The 22,771-nt window shown below is 38.9% G+C and overlaps 1 protein-coding gene across 3 annotated transcripts in view; it reads left to right on the plus strand.

The window, feature by feature from the left end:
- Window positions 1–22,771, plus strand: part of LOC121525649 (NMDA receptor synaptonuclear signaling and neuronal migration factor) — a 96,386-nt gene that overhangs the window by 30,837 nt on the left and 42,778 nt on the right. Inside the window, exons 2-6 of one of the 3 annotated variants that reach the window (XM_041811738.1) lie at window positions 1,992–2,053; window positions 4,024–4,935; window positions 7,370–7,436; window positions 10,132–10,137; window positions 13,933–14,001. In XM_041811738.1, coding sequence (XP_041667672.1) covers window positions 1,992–2,053; window positions 4,024–4,935; window positions 7,370–7,436; window positions 10,132–10,137; window positions 13,933–14,001 — 1,116 coding nt within the window. The remainder of the gene's footprint in view (window positions 1–1,991; window positions 2,054–4,023; window positions 4,936–7,369; window positions 7,437–10,131; window positions 10,138–13,932; window positions 14,002–22,771) is intronic. The other 2 variants (XM_041811740.1, XM_041811741.1) reach the window with 2 other exon arrangements.

The raw sequence follows: 22,771 nt of genomic DNA on the forward strand, positions 1-22,771 counted from the left end.
TTTCTCCTGAGAGAACAGCTGTTTTGTCTTTTACTGTTTGAGAGCAAAGAAGAAATAACTTATCCCCATCTTCCATTTCATCTTTCCATTTCTGTAAAAATGAGGAAAGCTTAATTGTTGTGGTGGAAAATAATACCCAGAATTATATAATCCACAATCCAGTTACTAAAAAGCTGCTGTTCTGGTTGTCGGCTGGCAGCTATCATAGGTGAATTACCATCAACTTGCAGATTGGGGTTGGAAATAAAATTCCGGTTTGACGAGATGCTGTTAAATGCTGTAAGAAGGCTCTCTGTGGTAAAATACCTCACCATGCACATTTGCACTAATCAACTATCTTAGATTATCTTATCTACCTCGTGCAAATTTTGAAAATCACATTTTGCAACAATGCACCCAGGCTTACTAGATACACGCTGCTGTGGCATCAGTGTATTTTGGGTTTAACTGTCTCCTGTCTTTGAAATAAAATAGGCCTGCAGCACAGAATCATTTCATCCTCTGAGCTGTGGAAGAGGGTCTTTGTTGGCATCTGAAATCTGACTTTAGAACAAACATCCATAGTAGCACGATGGATTCAACTACCTGCATGAAACATAAACGATTGTCACTCAGTTAATTATGCAGTAGTTGCTTTGGTTGCTTCTTCTTTCCACTTCTTAGTAGACTTCCAAACTAGCTATGTCCATACCGCCACTTGTGTGTACATTCAAGTCTGCTCAGGAACAGAACAATGTTACTGATGTAAAAGGAGACCAGCAGGAAAAAGGAAAGAGGGAAGAATGGCACCAGGGTTCAGTAAAAACAATCATGCCTGATATGAAAGAACCCTAAAGCTTACAATTAAGGACACTGAGGGATGTAGACTTTATGAGAGATGCTGCTAGCTGTCATTTAATTCAATAACACTAACCAACCGTTCGGTAAGTGTTGTCTTTCTCCGCCATGATATATTGTACAAACTGAGTTACTTTACATGATGTAACTAACAGACGGCCCTTAAGTCTTTGCTCAAGTTTTCAATCTTTTTATTATACTTTTATATTAGCACTGATTTGTAAGTATCATTGTCTGCGCTGGCTGTATCTGGTGTTTGAGCTTGTTCGTGCCTCTCATCCAGTCATCTAGGAGGGACAGCTAGTGCAGAGGAGTCAGTACTGTTGTTGGCTTTTCCCAGCAGGGAAGACAGTGGGCTGGAAGTGATGAGAAGACAATTATTTCAGATGACCAAGTTTGTGTGGTTCACCTGCTACTCTCTCAAGAGATACTGGTGTGAATTCAGTATTTACCACAAGCTCTCTTGGCTTCTTAAGTTGGAACAACTCTTTTAAGCATGTATAAGAAAAGGATGTAATTGTGTGGGAAACAGAAGAGTTCTCTAGCTACCATGTAAGTTAGAAAATAAGCTGCATGTAGCTTTGGCATTTTCAGCCCCTTTCCCCTCTTCAGTGTGAACCTCTTGTCTGAATACAGAAACCTCTGGCTTAAAAAAAAACATGGGGACAATCAGGATGTAAAACTTAAGGCTTTTTAAGCCTTAAGTCGCAAACAAATGGGTGTTGGTGATGAAGCTTAATCCATTAATCATGCTTTCTCTGAGACATCCATACAAAAACTCAGTGTGTACAAAACAACAACAGAAAGACAAACACACCCACGATCTGCCAGCTGCAATGACGTCTGCCAACGCAAACTGAGGTCATACTGAGAAATAAAGTCAAACAATTCCTTCCGTCTATCTCCTCTGGCTGTCTCATACCCAGTTCCTCTTTGAGTTTGAGGCTGCCTGAAGTGCGGAGATAAAACAGCTGCATCTTAATCTGTGGGTGGCACAGGCCCACAAAGAAGGCAATTAGCTCTATAATTTACAATTCCCTTGCCCTTCTCTCTCCTCTCCCCTTCCATTTCCTCTGTTCCCTCGCTCACCTCCTCCTGTCCAACCATAAATTAATGTCTTTGTGTGTGTCATGTGTGTGTGATTGTCCCCACAGAGCAGCGAGAGCATTTGGAGACTACCTGTCCCACACTCACCCTGAAAACCGAAACGGATCAGGTCAGCGTCTCTGTCCATCCCTCTTTCCTGCTCTGCTAATTCCTTTGTGGTCTTTAATCCTCTCCCCACCTGCTTCACCTCATCCTCTGCTGAAATGCCACGCCGCGATCATTAGTGCAACACTACAACAGCTAATAACCAAACAAAGACAATGATAATGCTCTCGCCCCCCTTTCTCTGGTGATTTTCCTGTCTTTAACACTAGAAAGACCATGACACTCATTTTGACTGTTTTGTAATATGTACAACTTTGCTGAAGTAAAGCCTATAATTTCGCTGGTCCCTGACTTTTCCAAGTCTGTCTATGACAGTCTGGCTGCAGACCCCAATCCTCAGACATTCCCCTTTGAAAACCACAACTCTGAGACACCGTCTCTGTCAGAATGGAAATATGTGATAAAAAATTCCAAATAAAATCTGATAAAAGTTCTAGTTAGGCTTAGCGTAATGGTTAAGGTAAGGGAGTCAAAAGCTAGACCTGCATAACCTGATTACAAAATGTTTAATAAGCCAATTAAACAGTCCTCCATCAAAACACTAACACAGCCAACATAGGCCAAAACCCATATTTAATTAAATTAAAATAGCTATATAGCTCATGTAGCTAAAACTAAAGTAAAACATTTAATAAAACCACCTCAACAGTCTGCTTACAGGAAAAAAGCCTGCCCTCCATATAAAACACTCTAATGTAGCTAACATAGCATAGGCTAAATATATTTTAGCTATGTAAACTTTGTAGGTGACATAGCTGAAGACTGTACACCTTTTAATTTTTTAAAAATCTCATTAACCCATATTTTATCCACTTAAAATACCTTTGTAGCTCATATAGCTAAAGCTAACAAAGTTAACTGAGTTAGCCTATGCTAGATCTTCTAAACCTAACTAAGGTATGTCAGATATGTAGCTACATTACCTACATAGCTAACAAAGCTACACAAGCATTAGCAGCCTTTGCTAAAGCTCAAGTTTAGTATAAAGCTAACATAGCCACATTGACTTACCAAGTAGCTAACTAAAGTGAGGCACTGTTGAAACTACTTCTAAAACGGGTCTATACATAACTTAATCCTGGATTAGACCTCTGACGTTTATTTTCTGTTTCATTTATGAAATGTTGCAGACTTTGTATTAGAAATAAAGTTGAATTGAAAAAAACAGGAAATACATTGAATTAGCAAAACATGTCACCTCAATCCTGACAGAGACAACATTTCACAGTAGTGGTTTGCAAGATGAGTTCTCAGAGAGCTACAGTCTACAGCCGGGCCCCTCTAACACTGTCTTTATTTCAATTTAAAATGCCATTTTAATAGATTGCAAAAAGGGTGAAGAAAAGGTAATCACTTTTACCAAGAAAGACCACAGACATTCATTTTGACTAAAAGGACAATGTAAGCAGTTAAAAAAGGCTGAGGAGGTTTAGAGGGTAACAGCCAGGATAAAGGTGCTGCTCTGTGGTGCTGATCAAGGCCTAGTTTGACTGATAATTTTAGGTGGCACCATACTTGGACATCACTTCTATCCAGCTTTTATGGAGAGAGGCACATCAGAAAACACTGTTTTGGCTGTCATCAAAACATTTTATCTTTAATCTTTATCTTTGCAAACCAAATTTGCCTGTAGATTTACAAAGCAAAGCTCGTCATTTTTCGTCCAGAGAAGTTCTACCAAACATGCAAAATTAGCACTGACAAAAACAACAAATTGCTGTATGAGATAAAAAAAAAAATAATAATGAAAAATGCCTAAATAAATTTGTTAAAATGAACATTTTGTGTTATTTAACTGAAAGAGATATCCCGACACAATGAAAATATTTCTCTTTGTATTGTGTACCTATTATCAGGGAAAACAGAATTTGTGATCTAGCAGTCAAATGACCTGTCGCAGTTTTTCTAGTGGGTTCAGACCTCTTGTCTTTCTAGTGTTAACACTTCTTTTTGTCTTTGTTGCTGTATTACTAGCCCATCTCCTGTGTGAAACCTTGGTGGGTCCCGACCCGGAATCGCCAAGTGACAAGATTGGCCCCTGCAACAACAACCACCTCCATCCCACCTCTAACACAACCAAGGGCTTTGAGAACAACAACAAGCCGAGCCCGGTGAAGCCCCCACTGGGCTTACTCCAGCCACCACCTCCTTCCATCACCATCTCTACAAAGCCAGCACGTCTTTCCCTCGAGCGCAGCTTCTCAGCTGAGGAGGACCAGCAGAAGAGCGTGGAGTGCACCCTGCAGCCGGCCCGCGTCTATACCATCACCACCCAGCGCGGTATGCTGATGAGCAGCGGTCGGGGCAGCAAAGAGAGCCTAGAACTGGACGTCCTAAAGGAGAAGTCGGGGAGTGGCAGGCTGGTATCCAAAGGTGGCTTGGTCCAGCCGTCCACCTCCCCTTCCTCCACCTCATCATCACCAACTCAGTACCACCATGCCAGCAGCGGGCGTGGCACCACCAGCAGCAGCAGTGGGAGTCACCATCATAGCAACCACCACGGGAATCACCATCACCACAGTGGCATATCAGTCACCAACACCTCCTCCAGCACTGGAGGGGCAAGTGCAAGCAGCAGTAGCAACCAGCAGCAGCAGCAGTCTCTAAATATCTCTGGACCCCACCATCATGTACAACACCATCACCACCATCACCTGTCTCAGCCTCCACTGCAGACCTCAGTCAGCGCCCACAACATCCGCAGCTGGGGAGAAGGTGGAAAAGGGGAGGCAGAGTGCAGTGGGTTGGCCTGTGACTCATGTGGTGGTGCCCCCTCAAGGAGCCAAGGCTCTCTGGATCTGGAGAGCACGTCCCGTGAGGCAGGCAAGCAGCACCGACGGCTAGAGCGGATGTGGAGTGTGGACCGGATGACTGGGCTGGAGAGAGGTGAGAGGGCGGAGGACACAGAGAAAGGGAGAGCTGCCGAGGTCCAAACATGGGCGGGAGGGTTCGTTCGTGATGAGACCCTGTGGCTGGGATTTGCGGGGTTTGGTGCCAGACCAGAGATGAAATAGCATTTGATTTATTTTACTGACCAAGAAAAACCACCATGCAAATGTCAAGTAATAAGCTTGGGTTCATTAATAACAAAGCAAGCAGCTGCCCCAATGCCTTTTCCAAGCAAATCTTTGAAATTCAAACGTACACTGTGCATGCAAAACCACTTGACAAATGCCAAACACAAACAAAAACATGACTGAGAGTAGTATCTCACCAACACTGACTGTATGAATGTCAAAACTATTAAAAACACAACAAACTTTGAGAGTTGCATGAACACCCTGCTCTCACAGACTCAAAACAATCAATCCATTCAAACCTGCTGACCCCACCGACTATACTAAAAGGACGTCCTTCTCCTCTGCTATCACTAGGGATGGAGGTCAAAACCTGGGAACATAAAAACCTGGTTCTGTATTTTTTCAGAGTTCAACAGCATTTTAGTTTATTAATACTGCTTTTGATTTTTATGGGCTCAGTGATGTAACATTATGTTATCACTGATGCAAAAACAAACACACCTCTTGCAGGGAGAGCTATAGACTCAAAGCACACCGGCATTGTGCATCAAAATAAACCAAAATGTGGTACCTTCAACTCTCATCTTAAAGAAAAAGGACTCCAGCTGCTTTGGGAGTAGCATTCAACCATAACAATGGCTTGAGCTGCAACAAGACAATTCTTTTTCCAGCTGCTCAGAAGAGCACTGGAAATTGTTCCCAAATTTTGTAGAAAGTCCTGCTAGGTACAAATATTAATTCAATGTTGAAATTATGGTAAAATCATCAAAACTACAACTAATTAGCACACTTAATGAGCATATAGACAGTAACATCATGATGCATTTAAGGTTAGTTTAGTAAAAATGACGAAAAAAATTTAAATGCCTTGATTTGTGTAACTGTCACATCAAGGAAATAAAAACTCAGTTTATGACAAGACAGTGAAATAGAAAAGTGAAGGAGTTTGTTACTTCATCAATATAAATTAGATAGTACTGATGGAAAAATGACTTTTTCAGCTTAACTCGAGCTCTCCTCAGCGCACAACACTTGTTAAAAATGTTTTGTTGTTTTGTCCTTCCATCAAACAGTAAAAAAGTATCGATAGCAGTATCAATAAGGACTCCAATCAATAAGGAGGATCACATAATTAACAATGAATATTAACAGTCTTCATGCCTAGTCATCACCCATGAGATAGGAAGCTAGCAAGTATAAATGTTTTACTCTTCAGCTCCAGAGGTATCTGATTATGCCAAGACAGTCTGGCCAAGACTATACTCTGACATTTTTTCTGTTTTATTCATGAAATTTTGCTTCGTCTGAATGTTTGCAATGTGGTTATTTCGTGAATTTAGCTGCCAGACTTTGTTCAGGAATGAAGTTGTAAAAAACAAACTGGAATCATGTTCGATCTGAAAATTACAGCACTTCCTTTCAGAGATAGATAGCGTGAAAAATTAAAAGCAATCACAGGAAAACCAGTGTTGTTATCCAATGATATCTTGATAGACATCTTAGATCTCAAGAAAACAACCAAAATCTACTAGATATTAAAAGGGAAATGGAGAAAAATAAAATGTATGAATGCATGTCCTATTAGGGTTTCCTTAAGGAACAGAGCAATGTCATCAGCAAAAAATTAAATCACACTTTTTTATTTCTGTTATAAGGATTTGTTAAGAAATGACAAGTTATTCACCCTTGAATAAGAAACTTATTATAGAATGACAAGGAAACATCCCTTTTAATCCTGCCTGACTAGGTTATTATAGGTTATTTGAGTTTATCATTTCTGATATAAAAAGTTATTTAATGGGGGCACGCAGATGGCTTAGTGGTTTATGGTGCGACCCATGTACGAATCCAGCCTGTGGACCTTTACCACATGTCTCTCCCCACTCTCTTCCCTGTTTCTGACTATCCACTGTACTCCTCTATCCAATAAAGGTTATTTACCATTGAAGCTGTTTTTAACCTGTAAAGCTGTTTAATGTCAGCTAGTATTGTTCCAACACACATGTTCAAATCTATTTCTTCTCAGGTCTGGTGGGGGATTGAGGGTTTGATGTTGGATGTAGCGTGCTGGTCTGTATTTCTGACTCTTCGTCTCCCCGTTTCTCTCCTCTGCTGTCTCCTTCTGTGTGTCTCCCTCTCTCAATTTGTGGAGTGGTGGACTGTGAAGTGCTGGTGCTGTCGCTAATTTGTGCTTTCATATTGCCAATACATTTAATACAATATTTGATTAATGAATATATACATTTTTCCATTTGTTTTCTCTTAATCTTGGAATCATCATTTTTTTTCTCCTGTTGCAGAGGACACTAACTGGTTCCCCAAGGAAAACATGTTCAGCTTTCAAACTGCCACAACAACCATGCAGGCGTGAGTGTTAAACCTCAAATCACACATATGAAACTTGCATGTGCACAGACATAGAGACATATTTATAGTGTATGTTCTATCTGAAAGATGTAGCTGGTGTTTTTGCACGTTTTAGGTCATTAACTACAAATTGCACCCTAACTCAACACAAACCATTTTCCAAAGCTTGCTATAGGTTTAAAGATTGATCTGTCAGCTCCCTGGCTGACATTGATTTTCTTTCCAGTAAGCTATAACACTCAGCAAGCTGGCCCTTAAAGCTTGCTCAAGGTGGACAATCCATCATATTTATCAATTCTTTTTGTTATTTATTGAATTTGTTCAGGTTAAAGTACTGGAGCTTGTTGTTGCTTCTCAAGAAACATTTGACTATTTTACTGTTGCTGAACAGCAAAAATATGACCACATTTTCATGATCATTCCTCTAGTTACAAGTTAACTTTATAATAGCACTATTTGTCTTTAAATGCAAAGTTAAATGTTGTGACAATTTTGGAAATATACTTCAAGAATCTGGCAATGAATTTTCATGGCATGATGACAGAAACCAATGAAACCCTTGCATATAATAATAACAAGAAAAAGAATCTACACCGATATGTGATTCATACTGCTGATACAGCGCCTATAAAAAGTATTCAACCCCTTGAAGCAGCAAACATCGATGTTTTACACTTTTACTGATTTTATAAATCAATCACGGCCAATATAATTTGGCTTTCAGACAAAAATACACACAAAAAACCCAATTCTTTAAGGTTAAAGTGAAAACAGATTTTTTTTTTACAAAATTATGTGGATTGAATGTAAATATTTAAGTTAAAATAAGTGATTGCATAAATATTCATAAGGGACTGACCTAGTTAAACAGAGGTCCAGTCAATTGGTGCTAGAAGTCTCACAATTATTAAATTGGGGATCACCTGAGTGTAGTGAATGTGTCTCAAGTCACTGGAGTATAAAGACACATGTCTGGAAGCTCCAGTCACTGGTTAATCAGTATTCCTGGCAACCATTACACCATGAAGACAAAAAACGCTCCAAGCAACTCAGAGAAAAGGTTATTGAAAAGTCCATGTCAGGGGATGGATAAAAAAAAATCCAAAGCACTGAACATTTCCAGAGTTCAGTTAAATCCATCATCAAGAAATGTAAGGAATATGGCACATCAGCCTAGAGTGACTTTGCAAGAAGGAGACTAGTGAGAGAGGCCACAAGACACCTATGACTACTCTGAAGGAGTTTTAAGCTTCAGCAGCTAAGATGGGAAAGACTGCATAAAAAAACTGTTGCCCGGGTTCTTCACCAGTCAGAACTTTATGGGAAAGTGGCAAAGAGAAAGCCACTGTTGAAGAAACTCATATTAAATATTGATTAGAGTTTACCAGAAGGCATGAGAGAGACTCCATGGCCAAGGGGAAGAAAGTTCTTTGGTCTGATGAGATTAAAATGGTGCTCTTTGACCATAAAACAGGCCACTCTGTTTGGCAGACACCAAATACTACATATCACCACAAACACAACACCCCCACTTTGAAGCACAATGGAGGCAGCATCATGCTATGGGGATGCTTCTCAGCAGGCAGACCTACAAGGCTTGTAGAGGTACTGGGTAAAATTAATGTGGTGAAATATAGGAAAATCCTGGAGGACACTCTCATTCAGTCTGCAAGAGAACTACGGATTGGGAGAAGATTTATTTTCCAGCAAGACAGTGACCAATGCAAACAGCGAAAGCTACACAGAAATGTTCTAAACATAACAAGGTAGATGTTCCTGAGTGGCCGAGTCAAAGCCGTAACCTAAATCCAATAGAATATTTGTGGCTGGACTTTAAAAGGGCTGTTCATGCCCCATTCCCATGCAACCTGACAGATCAGCAAACAGGTAAAACATCAAAGGGGGTGAATACTTTTTATTGGCACTGTATATGGCCACAACTACAAAGTTAAAAGACTGCTTCCAGTCTTAGAAATTCTAAAAATTAAAGCAATTAACAAACTAACTGCATGGTGAAATATTTGTTGAGATTATGGTGTTTGAGAAAGTCATCAGGGATGATCAATGTATCCTCTGCAGACCATGAATATGTGTTTAAGATTTCATGGCAACACACCCAACAGTCGTTAGGACAGTTAAACAATGAATCATCATTTGTCAGATTTATTGAGGTAAGACTCAGGAGGAAAGGCAGGGCTGTGACAGCAAAGAGATGCAGCCAACATGCAGCACACATTCACTCAGGCTGAAAGGAAGAAGAAAAAAGGCACTTGTTCGAGGTAAAATTCAACTGTGTGTGTCGGTGTCCTAAAGCTTCGAAGCGTCTGAGTATGAGAGCAAGCTGACATTCTGTCTTCAAACCACCTGCAGCCTTATCACAATCTCTTCATATCAAAATGTAAAATCTCTGGAAGCTTCCAGCTAGCTGCCTGTCACTCTTGAAATCCTGCCTTTTTTCTTACAGCCTCAAATGTCTCATATTCTATTAGATTAGTGTTACAACATGTCTAGAGTCATTTGGTCAATTAAATAATCACAGGCAGCAATTATGTTGCTCTGCATTTGACTCTATTCATGGAGGTCATCAATGACTCTCTGGGTCTGTTCTGCCAGTTTTTTCTCACGAAAGCCTAACCTGTGCTTTTTCTCCTCTCTCCTCTTTATTCGTGGAATTCATCATGGGGCACACAAACAGGATTTCGTAAGTATACTTCCCTGCCTGCTTGCTATCCTTGGTCTTAACTGCTTTTCCTCAACTCAAAGCCCACCATTTAACCTTCATTCTTGGGCTGTGTGAGGCCTGTCTGAATGCGAGTGGGTGGATTTCTCTGAATCTCTTAAAAACTTGTTTGGATCATTCTGGCCTTACTAACAAGACAGCACACATTAAAAACTAAAGAATCATTGCTCACCATTTGATTTACAGTTATGTATTCTGAGGTAGAAACCTACTTGAGGAGATATTGTATTCTAATTAATGTAAAATCGGCCAAAGAGGAAGAAATTGAGTTAGAGGATTTTTGAGCATAAGCAGGGATAAAGTCCAGGGTAATCCACTGCAGCCGAGTAAGCTTGCCAAGAACAGGTCAGGAAAATGTCCGCCTTTTTCTTGGCTGACCTAAACCCTGTTAGCTCACTTCCACCCAGCAGTTCTGTCAGTTTGGCACACACACACATCCCTCTCAAATTAGGCCACAGAGATGGATAGAGTCTGGCAGTTCAAGTTTTTTTGTGGCAGTCCTGTTAGTACATTAATCCTGCTCCACTGTCTTCGCCAGTTCTCATAGAGACAGTGCTGGGCGACATCACATGTGTTTGGAGCTGACTTTGATAGCTAATCAGGAGACGTCTTTATAATAAGCATGTATAGTGAAAGATCTTAAGATAATTCCAGTGGAAATTTTTCATAAGTTGCACATAAAAGAAGTCAAATTTTAGCAACAGCTAAGTAAGTCACAGGCAGTAGCAATATATAAGTTTGCCCCTATTGTAAAAATGTACTGAAACCTGAATTAGCCTAAATTTGGAGTATACGTTGAGGGTATCTTGAAGCTATAAGCTAGTTGAGAATTAGGTTAAGCAACAAAAACGTGTCATGCTTAAACCAAGCCAAGCCTTAACAATTCATACTGCACAACCCCAGCTCTAACCACAGCTTTCCTAACTAAACCAACTAACCAAAGCTGCTCATAAACAATTTCTGGTTATTTGTCTGTTGACCAAGTTAACATCTAGCTACTAGCCCAAACCAAATCAGCATGTGTTTTTTAGCTCTTACAGTCAATAAAAGGAGGAAGTTAGTGAAATATTTGTTTCAACAAGTCCCATAAAAAGAAAAAAAATGAAACAATGAAGAGGCAAATTCATCTTACTTTGGCCACCTTTACACAATGACAATTTCATCCCAAATGGTAACTTTTCATTTAGCTGTTTGTTTACCAGAAAGTTTTAAAGACAGTTTCCAAATTGTGAACTGTTTTTTTTTTTTTTTTTTTTAAGAACACTTTTTTCATTGCCATGTTAACTGGCAATGAGGAGTTCGCTCTGAAAACGGAGACTTGGACACATGCACATCAAGGTTCCAGTCAACAGCAGTCTCTGATGACAAAAACATTTTACTTACCTGTTACTCTGAGTCCAATCCACAGTGCCACCTTATTGAAAACTGTGACTGAACCTAACTTTAGGTTAATCAAAAAACAGAGGGGGAGTTGTGGCGGGTCTTAAGCCTCCTGACAAAAAAGCTACATCGTGCCACCTTTCATTTATATAAGCCACGCTTTGATCAATGTATTAATCAATATTCTTATATGAACCAAAAGTTCAGTGTGAGCTCACAAGGTATTATAGACTCCTTTCAGATTATGTCATGCAGCAGCGAAGAACTCCGCTTGGGAGGCAAGAAGTGATTTCTGCATAGAGAAACACTACCAAAAAGATCATGTATTGAACTACTTATGACTATGAAAAGCATTTAAAGTGTATGTAAAACATTTTTGGATGATAATTGCAACACACAGGTCTATTTAGAGCTTTGAGGTACGAACTTTTATCCATTTCCAGTCATGGCTGTCCCCCACTTCCTGACCCCCAACAGACATTTGCGCATCATCAGTACCACGTGACTGCAAAGAACCTATTCAGACAAAAATCGTTTTTTGAACAAGGCAGTAGATATGTTTCTTTCTGATTTACAAATCATTTGTTTTTATCGTGGGTTACTTACGTGATTTCAATTGCTCTTGCAGCCAGCCTCAAGTGGATACTCAAGGAACTGCAGTTTTTGCTTTTCTTCCTTGGCTTTTATTTTTTTAACCACGGAGCTTGCTGCTTGATGTTTACACCCATCTACTCAAAAGATGGAAGTGTGTGTGTGCGTGTTGTTTCATTCCAAAATCAAACTGCCACCTACTGGCCTAGCATATATACTACCGTGTTCTTAGTCAATTTTTCTGATCCGTGTGCATTAGCAAAACATTATCAAATACATGTGAAACTTTTTGACAAATAAAATAATTCTATTTTCAGTTGATTATTCCAGTGTAAACCTGGCCTGACTGTATGCAAGGTTCCTAAGCAGTTTTAAAAAGGAAATATAAGACCTTTTAAGACCTGAACTGAGAAACCTTAATACCACTTTTAGCAAAGCAAATGATCAAAAATGAAAGGCAAATCAGATTTAATGCATTGGTTATGTAATGTCTAATGATATAGGGTAATGGTTCCCAAATGGTGTGCCTTGATGACAGTGAGGGTGTGCCCTAGTACAACTATACATCGTTACTACTATATATATCAACTAAAGATACAGTCCCATGGTTTAAAGCAGCTACTAAAATGGATATTAATATGGTGGTACTATGTAGAATGTTGATTCAGAAGAGCTAACATTATGGTTTTTGGCACCTTAGTTCATTTTCAAAACTGTTCAATGCTTTTTAGAAGTATCTGCACACAGGTACTCCAGAACCTGAGGCTTAGTGCCTCGGAGTTGTTTGACAGTCAGAAATTGAAGATAAGTTACCACTATTTTTATGGGATTTGTTGACAACATGAACATCTGGAGAAAAAAAACCCATCAGTCTCAGCCATTAAAATGACATTTTTTTTTTATGGGGGAATTTTACATTCTATTTTCCATCACTTCTAAATTCTTCGCACAGACACAGTTATGTTAAGCTTTGTTGGAGATGCTCTATCTCTGGCTCCGTCTTTGCTATTGACAAATGTTCATCAGCTTCACAGCATTGCAAGATGGCACCTTTCCTGTTTAAGGACAATTAAGACTGTTGAAAACACAATCACACATCGACAGTGATGCATTTCACACCATGTTTGTACTTTGACACATAAAAGTCCAGCCTGAGCACACTGGTATCACTGTCTGTGAGCCAGAACATTTTGGAAAGTTTCAACTGATTTAAAGGAATGGCAAGCAAGGATAACAACTCTGCTGTCTAATCCATCAATATTTAACTTGTTGAATACAGCTCTAGTGCAGAAAATTTACACAACAAACCAGTATCTGACCCACATTATAAGAGAATGTGCTCCTCTATGGCGTGGAAGTGTTGCCTCCTGTAGTTCAATGAGGAAATGCATGAACAAATCTCCCCACGCCTTAAAAGTGTTCCAAATAATGAGTCAGAAACTGAACCTGGGAAAGTAGCAGAAATGATAAAATTCCTCCACAACAAACTTGTTCAATCAAATCAAATTTGGTGTGACCAAGAAGGAACATAAGATCACAAGCTCGGTGTCTTATTGGAATAAGGTTTAGATCACATACAGACTCATTTGAAAATGGGATTTTAGCTAATGATGTGATCTGACGTCAGGTCTATATATTCAAAGCTAGATGCTGCCTCCCTTTCACAACCAAATAAACCCTGCAGCTAAATGTCCTGGCATCAGCCTCCCCGCACTCTCCTACCCCTTGCTCCGCCAGCATTCTCCCTCTCTCTCATCCCTTTAATACTGTGCCACATCCTGGCAGGGCTTTCCGGGGATTTATGCAGAGAAAGAGGAGAGAGAGGGAGCAGGATTCAGCAGAAGTCATCCAGAGGTACGCTGCCCCTGCCTGGGTGTGATTTGCTTGAGTGCCGTTTGCACTCATTTCCAGCTACAGCTACGTTGTTGCTTATTTACAGCCGTGTCTAATCTGATGTAGCCTGAGAGTCACAGCGTGTTACTAGAAGGTGTGAGAATGTCAGCAGCCTTCAAAAGGATCTGCTTACTGGTGCCCTGCTAACACTGCTCCCATTTCTAGGCTAGATTAGTAATGCAACAGTAAATCTGATTTTCATCCTGAGACAAAACTGAAAAGCTTAGGATTGCTGCATAATGTATGGATGATTTGAAAAAGGGATATGCAAATACAATTATACAAACCCAAGTCAAAAAAAAAAGGTGGGACGTTTTGTAAAATGTGAATGAAGATGGAAGACAGTGATTTGCAAATCCTTTTGAACTTCTACTCAATGTAAAACAGCATGAACACAAGCCATTTAATGTTCAGACTAATAAACTGTTGTACCTGCAACATGTTCCAAAAAAAATGAGACACCATGTTACATCACTTTTTTTCGAAAGCTCTGGGGGACTGAAGACACTCATTGCTGAAGTACTGAAAGAGTAATGTTTTCCCACACTAGCTTGATGTCTATCTTGAGTTGCACTACTGGATTTTCATTGTCAAATTATTCACTTCATAATGCGCCATATATTTTCAATTGGAGTCAGGTCTGGACTATACAAAGTGCAGTCTTGAACCCAACACATTTACTGTGAAGCCATGCTGTCATAACTCTGCATGGATGGCTCTTTTCCTCTTTAGCCCAGAGGACTCAAGAGGCCATTATTTCCAAAACCAGTGAAACATGGACTCATCAGACCACCGCACACTATTCCACTATCCCAGGTCCGTTCATCTCAGATGAGCTTGTGCCCAGAGAAGTCAGCAATGCTTCTTATTGTTGTTCATACATGGATTTTGCTTGCATAGTAGAGTCTCAGCTTAAATTTGTAGATGCAGTGATGTGCTGTGTTCACCGACAACGGTTTTCTAAAGTGTTCCTAAATATCTATCATAGGATGATGCCCATTTTTAATGCAGTACTGCCTGAAGGATCAAAGGTCATGGGCATACAATTTTGTTTTAAGGTCTTGCCCCTTACATGCACAGATTTCTCCACACTCTCTGAACCTTCAATGATCTTATGGACTGCACATAGTGAAATCTTTTAATCTCTTGCAAATCATTTTTATTATTATTATTATTATTATTATTATTATTATTATTATTATTGTGTTTAAACCAATTTCAAAGCAATAAAAAGTGTCAAAAATACGCTGTGACCATCCAGTGTTACATAAATTGAAAATTACAGAATTTTTTTTCATTCCCTGAAATGTGGGGTTTTTGGCCCACCATTAGCAAAATGTATGTTAGGGAACACTGTAAAACGTTGGAGTCTGACTATTTTGTCCTTATAGTCTTTCAGAGGTGAAAGTGGAGAACCTCACACCATTAGCAATTGGCAACAACTGGGCCTTTCAGGAGTTCTCCTTTAATATCCAATCATGGTGCACTCATCTGTAACCAATCAACTTACTAACATGTGCAATGTTCGAGATATTTCTTGAGCATTCTACAGCTTTCCCAGTTGTTTTCTGCTCCTGTTCCAACTTTTTTGGGACAGGAGCAGGAAACAAATTCAGAAGATGTGAATATTCCCTAACACTATAAATCTTGTAATTTGACACATTAAATATCTTGTCTTTGTGCTGTATTCAATTAAATATGTGTTGAAAATGAATTGCAAATCACCATATTCTGTTCTAACTGATATTTTACAAAACGCCCCAGCAATTTTGGAACTGGGGTTAGTGCATTCCAACAAAATGCACCTGAATTAACCACACTGGTTCCATCAGATATGTCAGAATGTTTTTAAGGTGAATTTTAATTTGATATTTGAGTCATCTAAAGACATAAGCAGCATTCAAAGATACAATACAAAGCATTGTGTTTCTGCAACGTTCTGCCCTTAATATCCAAACTCTTACAAAAAGGTTCAAGTTAAACAGCTTCTAAAGAAAAACAACACTTTTAACACCACTGGATAAGCAAAATATTATTGTGTAACCTTTGCAGGAGTTATGACATCAGTAACAAGTCCAGAAAGCGTCCCACTCAAGCCCAGATGCTCTTTCACACAGGGGGCAGATGGTGAATGTGCAGTACATCTCAATTTCTTTGACATCTTGGTGTCATCCATCTGCAGTGTCAGCGCCTTAACGTTGTGTTATTTCATCAAAATGGAGGAATTTATACTCTCAATGTGAGCGGCACCCCTCAGGTCAACGTTACAAGGTCCCAGTAAAAATAAGAGGAGATAACTCAGTAGATATAAAATCTCATTCATTCATAAATCTGTGAATTTCATAAAACCAGGCCAAAATATGGGGGTGTGATGAAGGGGGCGGGGGACAAAACTCACTGTTTTGTCTGCACTTATGTCTTCTGTCTTTTATTGTATGTGCTGTATTACATATATTTTCATGTGATGACAAACACATCTTAAAAATGGGGCTCTGCCGTTTTGCTCAGAGGGAAGAATTTGCACAGCTGTAACATAATGTGGGTTTGGAAAAAAATCTGCACCCACCTGAACTATCTATTTAATAGCCAGCCCTTTTTCACAATAAACGTTCTTTTTATTAAAAGTGACTCATTTATTACCATAAATGGCTTGTGGATTGAGCCTACTATTACATTTCCTTACCAAATAAATAACAATACAAATAGACTTTAAATGAGCACCTCCATCACCTTAATTCACTAATGCATAAGTAATTGTTATTCATCTTAAAAACGTTGTGGCACATATTTGGCCAATTTTCATAAACAGGGCTGATACTGGCTGAAACCAATATTAAATCAATGCATCTGTGCTTCCCTACCTACAATATTTCTAAAAAACCCGGAACTGAATCACTTCAAAGGAAGCAAAGGGTTAAAAACTGCAGGCAAACAATGACACTATGAAAATGAGCTTGTTGCATAATTGGTATGAACTGTCTGTATGTGGCCAGCCTTGTTCTCACATATATATACCTACTTTCCCAGAATAAATTGACCAAGGTTCAAAACTAGAAGATAAGTTATTTATTCAAATATAATTAGAAAGACAGTTAATTTATGTTTTTAAACCTTATATGCCTTAAGTATTTGATGTAGAAAGCAGCGAAGCTAAACAACAATTAAGTTTGCTTTTTTCCCTTTTAAGCAACTGAGTCAGTTGTAAAAATCTTAATTATGCTAGGAGCAGCTGTTATTTACAGTCTTTACTAAGGGTGTGATGTTTCACAGAGATCACAGTTTGGTTTGTACCTCAGTTTTGGGGTCATGGTTCAGTACAGGTAGGTTCACTGGGGGAAAATAGAGCATAAAGTCCTAATTTAAAATTATAGGTTTCCATCATTTATTACTTGATCGATGCACCCTGTCAAACTTAGTATCCCTGTTTTCTACAGCTGAAAGGAGAAGGAGCTACGTAATCATCCTACCTAACAGCTTGTGCTCTCGCATATCATGGATTTTTATTGTCCAACAAAAAAATGAATTATATTTTAGTCTCATTTAGTCTCCTGGATGAAAACTCAGCTTACTATTGTCAGAGTTTTGGTCATCAAAGATATTTTTTGAGCTAGTCTTTTCTCATTTTCCTCATGAAAAAAAGGTAGTCGACAGTTTTAGCCAACAACATTAACACTAGCTGTGACACCATCACATAGTTGCTGGAGATAACATGACAAAGGCGATACGTGGATATAAAGAGGTAGAGAACAGAGTGTGTTTACTTGTACCACATCCCAGCTTGTGTGAAGAACCACAGAATAGCTCATATACAACACAGGAGGGGTAATGTTAACATAGCCTGAGATACAGCCTGAAATACACTCTCGGAGCTGCTGTTCTCTACCTCAGAATATCCTCATAGAGACTTTAAAATGTATTTACAGTGGTAATGTCTTCAACCATCTCCGTTTTGCCCAAAGAAGGTGAAGAGAGCACATGCACCGAACTGTAATGGTTCGGGATAAATACAAATACCATTTCATCCCTATACACTTAGGTTTATTTATAATGTGAGTTGTGGACTGACAAATGTCTAATTCTCCATAATAACAAAACATGTTTAAGCCTACAACAAGGCTACACGCATGATGATGTAGTTTTTTTTTTAATCATAATTTTTTATTTGTTAGCTTAGCTACTTGTGTTAGCCTCCCCAAAGTCAATGACAAAATGCTGATAGTGCATCTTCGTGTTCTTGGAGTAATTACATAAAGGCTCTTCTCTCTTTAAAAAAAAAAAAAAAAAAAAAAAAAAAAAAGCAGCATGGTTGGAGTGGTTTTTCCCTGGGACTTTCTGTCTGGAGTCTGACATGATGTTCTATGCAAGAGCCCCAGATAAACACTCTTTTATCTCCCAGCCTCCTTCTCTCCCATGTCGCATCCACACAGAAAACCAAGCTATCTGTAAACACTCATGATTAATGATGCCAGCATGTGCTCTATATGTGTATGTGAAATAGTCCATATTTATCTGGTGCTGGAGAAGCAAATTTAAACAGGAGCAACATAAAAGGAGAAAGTCAAAGTCCTTGGAGTCTCTGTGTCCTTGGATGACCTTCATTAAAATGTCAGCAGAACAGACGTTAACCTGCAACCTCAAACAACGAAGATCACTGCTTATTTCATACTCAGCAGAAGTCAACATGATCTAAAAGGAAACAGTTTAACTTTGTAGTAATTACAGATAAGAAACTTCCCTGTTGCCTTTTCCTTTGATAAAAAAAAAAAAAAAAAAGATCTTACAAAAGAGTCTAACATGTTTTCACCCTGAATGCCCCGGCTTCAACCTCAGCTGCTAACCATGGCGAGGTGTGCAGACAGTTAATGAGATTTAAAAGGTGAAATAAGGAGGAACGATGTCCACCTCCACCCCCAATTACAGACAGCATGTTCGCCTAGCCTTTTCTGCGCTTTCTGAAACTCACTATAACTCTCTAGAACTCATTAAAACAATTTTCATATTTCATATACTGTCCACTCCTGGTTCTGGACTGCTAAACTCCTCTTACAAGTACTGCTACAGTTAAGCCATTATAAATTTACTTCCTCAACAAGGATTTAAATCACAAAAAGGGATGTTTCTGCACTAACTTTAGGGTTTAAAAATAAAACAATATTGTCAGTTTCCCTCTTTAATTTTTTTCCAGATATATACTCTATCAGTGCTTTTAAAGGTATCTGTATGAGATTGAACTTTGCTAACATAGTGCTTTATCTTTTCCTAGACTTTAATCAGTGTAGGTTTCAAGGAGATTAAAGTATAAACTAAAGGCTGAAAGTAATCAATACCAGTAGTTCTAAACTGGATTGGCCTCCATTTTTAATACTACTTTTTTTTAACTACTTAGAAATTGTGGACAAATTTTCAGAAACTTTCAACCACTCAGATTTATTTATTTTAAGAAAAATGTTGCAGCTAAAGGTGCTACTGTATTTGTATTAGTCCTGAACTGTCACGGTTCAGTGCATAGTTACATGATGAATAATGGTAATGGTAAAAAAAGAAGGCAGTCAAACATGGCAGTATACATGCCAGTCAACTTTTTGCCAACCGCTTTAAACAACTATTAAAAAGAGAAGGAATCTGGGGCGCAGGTGGCAGAATGGATGAGGCGCGCGACCCATGTGCGCGGGCGGCTCGGATTCGGATCTGGTCTGGGGCCCTTTACCGCATGTCTCTCCCCACTCTCTTCCCCATTTCCGACTCTATCCACTATCCTCTCCTCTATCAAATAAAGGCAGAAAATGCCCAAAATAAACCTTTAAAAAAAAAAAAAAAAAAAAAAAAAGAGAAGGAATCGTGCACAACTACAAAGGCCGTCTGAGTCGGCAGACCCACGCCTAGGCAGCGCCACCGAGGAAGTCACGCTCCCATTGATTTCTATGGTGTTCAAAATTTTGAAGTCAGAGAAAAACCAAACGGGTGCGCGGATCATCACCAAAATCTAATCAATTCTTTCTTGTCACCATCCCAATATTCCCTGAAAGTTTGGTGAAGATCCGACTTTCCGTTCTCGAGTTATCTTGTACACATACAAACAAAGAAAGAAACAAACAAAGATACAGAACCCTTCACATAACCCCCTGCCGATTTCATCGGTGTGGGTAACAAAACACGAGAAAAAGAAAAGTTCACAAGAGCACCAGAGCAACTAGGCTAGTCCTGCTGGCTTCACTTCTTTCCCCTCAACTTCTCTGCATTGTCTTAAAAAGCTTCTCTGGATGTAAAAACAGAGAGGGTTGAAGACATTACCAATATTAACACATTTCTAAGGCTATACACAGATTTGCAGAAATAGAGACTGCTGGCAACAAGTTTGTATTTTAGTGCTCTGCTCAGGATCCGTTACAAAGTTGTGTCCTGTGTTTACATATATAAGCTTGTCAGGAGTCTTCAACTGGCAAAGGCAAGCTGTGTTTAGCCACAAAAAAACACTGCACCAGCTATTTACTGACAACTATGTGACACGGCACACTTCATATTTTATCATTATGATACATTGCTTTAAAATGCACAAAATTGACTTTTCACTTTTTTTTTGTGTTTTATTTATTTAATCTTTTTTTTCAAACCAGGAGATAATAAGCAATTAATTCATGTGATTTTAAATTTGCATTTGTTTTGCTTCGTTTTCATCTTTTTTGCTTCACGTTTAACTACAAGAATTATTCCTTTTTTCCAAATGAACTGAGTCATGACTCCAAAACTGAGGTACGATCTGAGCATTGACATCTGTGAACTGCTACACCACAAGTTTTAGTTTGAACCCTAGATGTAGAAAATAGTATGACTGAGAGACAGGACAAAGAGAAGTTTAAAAAGTGATCTATGACAGAAGCCCTGGAAGGGTGCACACATTTTATTTTACTTGTGATGACATAATCACTTTGGTACATCATCATGGTAAACCCAAAGGGTTTTAATTCAAAGATAATATAAATAAGTCCAGATCGTCATAGTTAGTGACATCTTGAAAAAAGCTCTGCAACCCACCAGTTGAGAATTATATTGTGCTGTCGTGCTTAAGACACAAACATCTCTGTAGCCTGGCCAGCTACATAAATGCACTGATTATCAACTGAGACAGTGTAGGTCACTTAAAAAAGAGTCCACTTTTTTCAACTAATCTAATATATAAATCTACACTATATGTGAGAATTTAGCTAAGCCAAGTTAGTTAGTTACAGCATATGTTCTGTAAATATATGTCTGAAAATGAGAAACATTTATGTTTAGTATTTTTCTCTTTGAAATAAATAGGCCCATGGTTTATTCTATGGTTGTATTTGTCAGAGTTTATAGCAGGAGAATTAAACTGTATGCAAGCAAATAAAAGGATGCTATAATTAGCATATAGACAATCCATAACAATTAGTATCCTCCTCTATAAGGCTGACCCCACAGTGGGTCTCCTGATGAATAAAGATGTGGACAGGCATATTTTGTATGTGCAGAGCATCATTAGTCTGTGATTAGCCTCAATGAGATGCAGTAGTCCACATACTTAAGAACTGCATTTTGATTAATGGAGATGAAAACAACCTGCTCTGGGGTGCACAATTTTTGTGTTAATCATACATACAACTTACACGACCTACGCACAGGTGTACTGTGTATACATCATGTGTAGACAAATCTGATTTATGTGTTGTGCTCTTGAGGGACACTTAGTGTTTATAGTTCAACTGTATGCACCTAGTCTGAGCGTGGAAGCATAGATATTAAGGGTGTTCAGGGTCAGCAGCTGCACAGTCTGCCTGATACAGGGAGCATAAATGGAAGTAACTCAGTCTCAAAAAACCACAGTGTGAATTTGTTGATGGCAAAGCATTTGAGAAAAAAAAAACAAAACAGCACTGCTTTAGTTTGATTTACTGCAATTTAAATGTTAGTGTTTGTTAAATGACAACCACAGCTTATCCTACTCAATAGTTGTAGATGGTAAGTCAACATGCAATTTGTTATTTATAGATCAGAATAAATGCATAAAGTGATTTTAAAAATACTGTTAAATGTACCATGCAGAGAAAGCTATAAGAAGCCTGCAAGACAGACCGAAAAACTTTTTAAAGCACAAGTGTGGCCCTTCGCACAGGGTTAGTATTATGTATGTACCTCTGATCATTTCTAAATTACCCCCCTTATGTCAACATTTGTTGGGGCACATTGCACAAGATAAAGAAGTCTGAAACACTCAAATTTACTGACATTTCTGATGGAAACATGGAGGCGCTGCACAGCAGCATCAATGAACAACACACTGTGCATTCTAGTTTTGAAAGTCCATCCAAAAATGGCACATTGTGTTTTGCAAGTGGCCTTTTACTTTATGCTACCCACACATACCGTGAACCAAAGTTAAAATAAGCATGCACCAAAGTGTAGCCTTGTTTTCAAACTTTATTAGCAGTGGTTCTTCTAACTGGTGGGGTTAGAAGTCTATGAGGTACTGAGGCCATTGGTGGAAATACATCCATGTATTTTATTTGACTCATTTCACAGAGTTAAAGTCTCTGTAAAGTGAATCAGAACTCAAATGTCTGGTTCAGTTTTATTTGGGCAGGGCAAAAATCTGAGCCCATGGCATCACCAATCTTGATGGGATATTACCCCGCCCCCTGACGGTGCAGTGATAAAAAATCACCGAGCAGTTCATCTGAGTACAGTCTGTTGTAAGTCGATGTCACTGTCT

Source organism: Cheilinus undulatus, linkage group 17, assembly GCF_018320785.1.
Source record: "Cheilinus undulatus linkage group 17, ASM1832078v1, whole genome shotgun sequence".
NCBI lineage: Eukaryota > Metazoa > Chordata > Actinopteri > Labriformes > Labridae > Cheilinus > Cheilinus undulatus.